The 8941-nt window shown below is 56.3% G+C and overlaps 1 protein-coding gene across 2 annotated transcripts in view; it reads right to left on the bottom strand.

The window, feature by feature from the left end:
• Positions 1-3826, bottom strand: part of SOX14 (SRY-box 14) — a 7687-nt gene extending 3861 nt beyond the window's left edge. The window contains exons 1-2 of one of the 2 annotated variants that reach the window (XM_027703921.1): positions 3492-3826; positions 2044-3338 (exon numbers count right to left, since the gene is read on the bottom strand). In XM_027703921.1, coding sequence (XP_027559722.1) covers positions 3041-3338; positions 3492-3763 — 570 coding nt within the window. In that variant the 5' untranslated portion in view covers positions 3764-3826 and the 3' untranslated portion in view covers positions 2044-3040. Of the gene's footprint in view, positions 1-2043; positions 3339-3491 lie in introns of those variants that run through there. The other variant, XM_027703922.1, reaches the window with a different exon arrangement.
• Positions 3827-8941: the final 5115 nt, after the last annotated feature.

Raw genomic sequence — 8941 nt, forward strand, 5'->3', positions numbered from 1 at the left:
AAGAAAAGAAAAGAAAAGAAAAGAAAAGAAAAGAAAAGAAAAGGATGAAAAAAAGGGGAATTGGGGTGAGGGGAGCTGAGGGGGAGCGGGCCCGGCGGCGGGAGCGACTCGGGCCCGAGGCCGCGGTGCTCCGGGCCCCGCTCGGCCCCGCTCGGCTCCGCGGGTGCGGGCGCGGTCCCGCAGCCCGGCCCGGGACAGCGCCCGGCCGCGCACCCAAGGCGTGGTGCCCATAACCCCGCGGCCTTTGTTTAATGATTTTATTGAAAGAAGGAGACAGTTGTGGGGAAACAGGTTTGACAAGGAGCTGCATTTCCCCCTCGAGGGAATAGCTTTTTTTTCACCCCTCTCTCTCTCTCTCTCCCCCTTTCTTTCTGTTTTTGGTTTCCTTTTGACATCAAAGTCAGCAATCGGTTCATTGCAGTGTCAAGATCATTATTTAATTTATTTATCTCCACGAGTTAAATAGCTACACACCTGCAGCCCGGCGAGAGGGTTGGAGGGATAACACGGCGCGGGGAACGGGAACGAAACGCAGGGCCAGGAGAGAGGGACGGGAGGGGGACGGCGAGGGAGCGAGGAAAAGAGAACGAGGAGTAGGAATATAGGGCAAGAAAAGAGAGACACAAATGGGAAAAAAAGGGAGAGGGAGAAAGAGAACGGAAGGAGAGAGAGGGGATAGAGAGAGAAGGGGGGAAATCAGAGAGGAAGAAAAGATTTAAAAATAAAGACAAGAAAAGAAGGAAGAAAGGTAGGAAGGAAGGAAGGAAGAAAAGAAGGGAGGAAGGAAGGAAGGATAAGAAGAAAAGAGGAAGAAAGAAGCAAGAGAGGGAAAGAAAGAGGGAAAGTGCGAAGGAAAGATCCCCGCCAAAGTTTCCAGCCCTGTCGCTCCTCTCTCACCACCTCGCCCCGCTGTCGCCCCGAGGCCCTGGCCCCCCCTGAGCCCGTCTCCCGCCGAGGGGCTCCCGGCTCAGGGTGTCCCCCAAAACTGGGCCGCGGTGGGAGCGCGGGGCCCCCGCTCTGCCCCATCCCCGGCGGGGCCCGGCGGGCCGGGGCCGGCGCTCCCCCCGCCCGGCTCTGCCCGCGCCCATTGTCAGCCTAATGCGGCTGGATGTCGGAGGACACTGAGCTATCGGTGTTATCAGCCGGGCTGACAGCGCCTGTCAGCTGGGGTTACATCAGCGCCCGCCGCCGCCGCGCCGCCCCACGCCGGCCGCATCCAGCCCCGCGCGTCCCAGCGGATCGTCCCGCGGCTCCGGGCCCTCCCCAAGCCAGCTCCTTTAATTGTCCTCATTTGTAAGAGCCGTTTTGTCATGCTAAACAAGGCTGGAGCAGCCATTCTAACCTCTCCTTTCAGCCCTTTTCTCCTCTCGCCTTTTGTTTACCTTCGCTTGATCTCTCATTTATTTATCTATCTATTCTTCCCCCGCTTACCCTCCCATTCAAGCCCCATGTATGTTAATTGTGTTACGCCGTTTAATTCTAACATCGGTCTCCAAAGAGCACTTAATGAGCAAAGCACATCCAAACACGCCGCGCTCCGGCTATTCAGCCCCTCCAGACGGATCCTCCGCCTCATCCTCCTTCCCCTCCTCTCTGTCCCCCAATTCCCTCCCTCCGCAGAGGGAAGAGCCCCCCAAACATCACTAATTGAGCCGGACAAGACGCTTATTCCAAACCACCCCCTTCCAGCACCGCCAACACTCCCCTCCCCGCTCCAAATATTTCCTCGCACCGGTAAAACTTCAGCGCCGCGGAGGCAACTTGGGAAAGCCCTGTTCCCCGACGGGATGGGGGTCAGGGCCGTGGGGAGCAGCCCCCGCAGCCCCCGGGCTTTGCTCCGCTCCATCCCCGCGTTCCTCAAGTGCTCTCTCCCTGCAGCCGTGTTTCCCCGACGGGCTCCAAAGGAGCCCGACCCGGCTCGGCTCGGCTCGGCTCCAAAGCGGCCCCAACCCGCTGCGCTCGGGGGTCGGGGCGGGGAGAGCCGGGGGCAGCCCCCGGTGCGGGACGCGGGGCCGCGGCCCCGCACTCACACCACGCAGTTGCCTCGTTTGATGACAGATTGTCTTTATTCAAAACGTCTTTGTTCAACAAATGAAAAGGTTTAACGAGGTAAAATCCTGCCGGATACATCTTAGTTTCTGTTTCTTCTTCCCCCAAGACATTGTGAAAACTTATTTAAATTGCCATCGTTTTTATTCGGTTTTTCGTTATTATTATTATTAGTAGTAGTAGTAGTATTAATTTTTTTACAATTCTACTGCCTGACTTCATACCTGACGCTCTGTCTAAAGTAAACTTAGATCTAGTCTCACTGGATCACACAAATTTAAGGACTATCTGTTTTAAATTAAGCAAACACTATCATATGTTTTAAATATAAATGTTTCTCCCCCTCTTTTTTTCTTTTTTTTTTCTTTTTTAACTTTGAAGAGCCTTTTTCTGACATGAAAAGCAATTTTACCTAGTAGTGCGTGGTGGCAAAATATATATATATTTATATATATAACACAGCTGATCTCGTCTTTCAATGTGCAAAAGGAAAACAACAAGGAAAAAAAATAAAATCAGAGTAAGACCGGGACTCCCCAAAGTCAAGTCCAAGTGACATGAGACCCTGGAGAACTCATAGACATTAAGAGAATAAATAAAAATCGAAACCGCCTCTCTCTCCCTCTTTTTTTTCTTTTTCTCTTTTTTCCCCCGCTTTGTCCCGAAAGGGCAGTTCAAGCTTCGCTTTTCCTTTTTGTTTTTGAACACATTTACAACTCTTACAAGTGCCGGGCTCCTATCTGCCCCCGCGGTCGCAGATCCCCCCCGAGCCCGGGGCCAGCTCTCGGGGCGAGCTTTAGGCGAGAGCATCTCCGAGGCAGCGTCCGCGTCTGTCCCGGCCCGGCGGCGGGCGGCAGAGTCCTGGGTCGGGTGGCCTTTTGCTCCTGCAGGTTTTATGTACATGCACACACGAAGGAATCCCAGTTCCGGCCGCCACCCGGGGCGGGGGACACGCGCACGCACACGCCCGTGGGGTGCGGGTGGGTGGGTGTTACATGGCAGTCGCGTGTGCTGAAGAATAGGGGTCTATCCCAGTCTTGGTCATGCCCGGGAATAGTATGTAGGCAACCGGAGGTTGCAAACTGGAAGCCGACCAAGCGGTACAGTTACACGGCACGACATAGCCCGGGTTAGTTGGCGAGGGGTGAGTGTGGGTGTGTTGGCTGGGGCAGCTCAAGCTGCCGAACGCCCCGTTCTGGTATCCCAAGGTGGAGGCGTAGGGCAGGGTGCTGGTGGCTAAGGTGTGAGGAACCTCAGTCATCTTCTGAATGGCGCTGGAGCTGAACTGGCTGGGGTCAAGTAAGGAGTAAGGTGCTGAGGTGGGAGGCAGGAAAGCCCTGGCCTTCTCCGGGGAGCTCAGCAGCGAGTCAGTGGCCCCCACGGGAAGCCCGGCAGCCTTTAAGGGATCGGTTTCCCCGAGGTAAGGCAAAGGGAAGACATACCTGTCCTTTTTCAGCAGGTTCTTGGGCTTGCGCCGGGGCCGGTACTTGTAGTCGGGATGCTCCTTCATGTGCTGCGCCCGCAGCCGCTTGGCCTCATCGATGTAGGGGCGCTTCTCCGCCTCGGAGAGCAACTTCCACTCCGCGCCCAGCCGCTTGCTAATCTCCGAGTTGTGCATTTTGGGGTTCTCCTGGGCCATCTTGCGCCGTTGGCCGCGGGACCACACCATGAAGGCGTTCATGGGGCGCTTGATGTGGTCGCTGGGCTTGGACATGCTTCGGCCGGGCGGGCGGGCGGGCGGCGGTGCGGGACGCGGCGCGGCCGTGCGGGGCTCCGGACGGCGGCGGGAGGAGGAGGAGGAGGAGGAGGAAGAAGAGGAGGAGGCCGAAGGAGCCGGAGGAGCGGGAGGAGCGGGCTCAGCTGATCATCACAGGTCCTCCGCCGAGGCCGTCCCCGGCGGGAGCCGTGCCGGGGCGGGGCGCGGAGCGGGGCGCGGAGCGGAGCGCGGCCCGCGGGGCCCGGCGGGCGGCTAGGCGGGCGGCGAGCCGCCGGGCGCTGCTGCGGGCCGGCCGTGGGGACGCGGGGCTGTGCGGGGCAGTTCAAAGGCGCGGGGCTGCGGCGGGCAGGCTGACATAGCGGCAGGGCGGTCACAGCGCGGCCGGGCGCCCAATCAGCGCGGAGGGGGCCCGCTTAAAAAGAGAGGGAGAGAGGAAGGGCGAGAGGAAGAGGAGGGGAGGGGACGGCGCAGGGAGGAGGAGGAAGGAAGGAGGGGACAGGAGGGGACGGGAGGACCCCCCCACCCTCCGCCAACGCGCGGATTAAAAGCAAGGCTTTTGTGAGTTGCCGCGCAAGGAGCAGCTGTGGAGGAAGGGGGAAGGCGAAGGGGGTCGTCCCCCTGCTCCTCGTCCTCCCCCGTGCCGGGGGTGTGCGGAGCGGGGCCGGTCCCGGCGCCCTCCAGGCTCTGCCGCCGCCGCCGTCGGGGCTGCGAGCGCCGCTGCTCTGCCGCTTCCCCCCGCACCCCCCGCCTTCCCCGCGCTCCCGGCCGCTCTCCCGCTCCCCCAACCCCCGCTTTCCCCGCTCCGCAGCCCCGCTTAACCCCGGGAGCCGGCCCGCGTCCCGGCTTGCTTTGAATAATTGCCTGCCTCCCGCGAAACGCCCGTGGGAAAAATATTTATTAAATGGAAACAATTGTCCCGGCTCCCGGGGGGGACCGCGTTTGTTCCGGGCTTATTGGTTTTTAGCACCTGCTTTGGTTAACAAACCTGCTCCGAAAAGCCGCCCCCGGCCCCCGCCCGCCCGCGTCCGACAGCGACCGGGGAGAGAAACGAGATGTCGGGGGGGGCTCCCGGGACGGGCGGGGGGGCGGCCGGTCCGGCCCCTCGGGGCTCCCCCCGCGCCGCTCCGCCCAGAACTTCCCCTCTTGCCCGGGGGGAACCGCGGCCGCGGCCTCCCGGTGCCAGGGCGCTGCTATTTGGGGGCACTCACCTACCCCCTTCCTCCTCCAAATAATAATAATAATAATAATAATAATAATAATAATAATAATAATAGTAATAGTAATAATAGTAATAGCAATAGAATAAACCACCCTCGTCCTTATTTCCTCCTTCTTCGCAATAAATGACTTTCATTTGTCGGCAGAGCCCTGAGCGTGCGGAGCGGGGAAGAAGGAGGAAGAAGAAAGGGGCAAAGGATCTGGAGCCCGCTCACCTGGACCGGGCCGGCAGCGCCCGCGGCTCTGGCTCTGCTGCCGCCAGCCCCGTCCCAGCGGCTTTTTTCGTTGCGCCCAGAAACGCACCGCGAATTTCCCGGCCCTCGCCGGGATAGCCGTGCCCGGAGCGGGGGCGGCGGGCGGGACCCCCCCGGGCGGCATCCGGGGAAATTCCTCAGGGAAATTTCCCCCCATCCCAAGGTGGGCTCCCCCGCGCTCGTCTTCACCCCCAGGAGCCGCTGATGTTCGTATGGGACCCGCAAACAAAAAAAGGGGGTGCAGGCGGCCCCTTCCCCCAGGTTGCCCCCCCAGGGCCGTCCGCAATGTGACCCCCTCGGGGACCTCGTGCCACGCGCGGTCCCGGTATCCCGGCGGGCCGGGGCTGGGATTTCCGAGCGCTGCTGGCCCCGACAGGCACCCGCGGGCTTGGCCGTGGCCGTGGTGGGGTGACACGCGTGGAGACTTCTTTTTTACCCCACTTTTCCAGTGGAAACAGCGATCGCAGGGGCCCCAGCCCCGCGCTTCGCATCCGCGGGAAACCCGCGCTGGAGCCGCTCCCCGTCGCTCCTCAGCACCGCGTGTTCCCCCCTCCGCCGTGTAAAACACAAAACTCCCTTTGTTTTTATTGTTTATTTGCAAATTCTTCGAAGGAGGGGGAGAAATTATCATCCCTCGCCAAGACGAAACGAGGGAGACCTGGCGTCGCTCTCCAAAATCCGGGTAGCAAGGCGAAATCGTTCGGGAGGGAGTGATGGCTCGCAGGCTCTGCCTGCTCCCAAAAAGTCTTTCCAATCAGTTAATGTTGCTCCGCAATATTAATGATAAAAAATCGGCAGCCCGGCTTTCATTGGCTGCCGCCCGCGCCTGCTGCGGCGCACGCTGCATCAGCTCGGGGCATTTCGGGCTCCAGTTTGTTCATTTACATCCCAGATATCCCCCCGCGAACAAAAAAAAAAAAAAGGAGGAAAAGAAAGATTTCCTTCGAGACGCCAACGCCTCCATCCTTAAATGCTTAAAATACTTCCATTTTCCCTCGAAATCACCTGTCCTGGAAGGGCGTCCCTTGCAGCTGTGCATCCCCCGAGGTTGGATTTTATAAAGTTTGTACCGTTTTGGGGGGGTTGGGGTTTGTTTGTGGGGTTTTTTTTGGGAGAGCAGCGATTTCCAGGGCGGTGACTGAAATCCCTTTCTCCTCGGCAGCTTGTTTAGACACCAAAACTAATAGTGTGATTATTATTCCTGAATGATATCATGGTAATGCAGAGAGATAAGAATGGCCTGATAGGGAAACATTAAAATTATATTCTTGGAGATAGTTCATTTGGAGTAACTTTAAATTAGATGAGATCATGTAGCCCGAGATCCAGTATCAGCATAAATAGAGCTGTATTTCTGCCTTCATCCTCCTCCTCTTGCTCACAGGAATCGTGGTTGTTTTTGCAACAACCAAAAGTGAGAGAAGAGCACCTATTATTTGAAAATAGCCCCGTTCCAAACTTTATTTAGGAAAAGAGTGGATCTTTAAATAACTTTATTTTTTTTAAATGCTTCAGGCGCTGGGAAAAGGAGGGGAGTATTAATTGATTTTTAATTGAAGGAAGCACATTTTGGAAAGACTTCTGAGTCTCTGGAGTTTTTTAGAGACACTGAGGTCACAGTCCCCCTTGCTGTTCTGCAGGACCTGGTGAGATTCCCACCACCAGGAATGCTTTTCCCAACTATCTAGCATTAGCTCAGTGCACAGAATCCCAGCAGTCACTGCCAGGGATGATTATTTTGCTACTTTCCCCTCATATTTGCTTATTTTACATGCAAGTGCACACATCCATTTATTTATGCATGTGCCACATATTAAAAAAAGACCCCTTTTAATCACATGCCATCAAATAATATTTTCTGAGAGAGATATTATGGAAAATATATGCACTCAGCAGCTCATACAAGCAGCAGCACTGATGCACTCACAGATACTGTGTGGAACAGACTTAGAGGTTTGGTGGGGTTTTTTTGCATTTTTGCAGTGTTTCTTGCTCAATTTTATCCCCCCTCAACCCTGAGAAAATCACTGATGCAACTCCAGCTACAAATAGTTACATGGATCCAGCCCCCTGCTTGGAGAGGTTTAATGGAGCAGGTCACTGCCCTGGACACCCATGACACGACAGGGGAGCGGTGATGGATGTGGCAGATTGGATCAGCCCAGAGCTGCTTCCTCACCCTGGCCAACAGGAGATGCTTCCTCTGAAGGTACCACAGCCTGCTTCAAAAATAAAGATTCCCCGTGGATGAGAGGTTTGAGCCCTGAGGGTGAAGTTTACAGCCCTTTCAAAACTTCATTTCTGTCCTGCCCTGTGACACTCTATGATGCCATGGACCCACCCCATCCTTCAGTGTAAGGAGCACTTACAGCTCTCCCTCCTCAAAGCTGATCTGTTCTTTACTCTTTCGCAGCATCCATTTATCTTTGCACTTTGCTGTTCAAGAGGAAGGTGATGTGTATTTTTTCCCCAGGGGATTTCCCTCCTGGCTCAGGCTCCCTGCAGGTGATAACCCTGTGGTGTGGCCACTCACCACCAACACTGGGAAACCTGTCCCCTGCTGACTCCATGGGCAGGTCCAGTGCTGCTCCTGGGGGTGAAGGTCCTGCTCAGGGAGCCAGCAGAAGGATTTCGTGCCCTGAATTATATCAGCCTTCCCAGACCATCAAATTAAGCACAGTTCTAGAATTATAGAGTCATGGAATGGCTTGGGTTGGAAGGGACCTGTAAAGGTCATTGAATCCAAGCCCCTTGCCATGAGCAGGGACACCTTCCTCTGGACCAGCTTGCTCAGAGCCTCATCCAACCTCATTTTTAATGTTCTCAGGGGTGGGGCATCCACCACCTCTCTGGGCAGCCTGTGCCAGTGTTTGACCACCCTCACTGGAAAAATCTTCTTCCTTCTCTGTGTCTAATCTTCTTCCTTCTCTGTGTCTGATCTTCTTCCTTCTCTGTCTCATCTCTCCAGTTGTCTGTGTTGCCACAGGAAGGGCTGTGTTGGGCAGCACTGAGTGCAGCCAGGCCAGCAGCCACTTGGGTTGACGTTGCTGTCCCTGGGAAGGACATGGCACTGTGGCGGAGAGCACCAAAACTGTCCTTGTGGAGTCAGGTGGCAGCTTGGGCTCTCCAGGACCCACAGAAGGCCTCTGGGTACCGAAAACTCGAGAGGCAGTGCCACCTCTCTGCCACCTCCTGGCCTTTCCTCAGCAACTTCAGCAGTTAAATAATAGCTAAGGAGTGGCTGAAGAGTTGTTCATCCTCCCCAGGATGAGAAATGCCCGGTGAAAAGCCCTTGGGATTCCCCTCCCTGGGGTAGACTCTCCCTGCAGAAGCCCCCGAGGTACCTGGGTGCCTGAGCCCACCTCCCCAGGGAAGGGTCTGTGGAGTTCACCCACGGGTTTTGCTTTCCCTGCAGCAAAAGCAGCAGGAGGGAGAGCTGATGAGTCCCTCCAGTAAAATAAGTCCGTTCACCGTGGCCATGGATGTAAACCTGGGGCTTGACACGGCATTGACTTCCCAGATATTGCATGGCCAGGGAGCCCCAGGCATTGTCAGCAGCACGAAGGGAAGGATGAATGACCTGAGCTCAGGAGTGCAGAGCAGGCTTGTAAGGAGAGGCTGTATCTTTTATTAGACCAACTGATACAGGCAGGAAAAAAAAACCCAGACAGGTTTTCAGGCACATGAGCTCTGAAATAGAAGC

Source organism: Neopelma chrysocephalum, unplaced genomic scaffold, assembly GCF_003984885.1.
Source record: "Neopelma chrysocephalum unplaced genomic scaffold, ASM398488v2 Primary Assembly neopelma1_252, whole genome shotgun sequence".
NCBI lineage: Eukaryota > Metazoa > Chordata > Aves > Passeriformes > Pipridae > Neopelma > Neopelma chrysocephalum.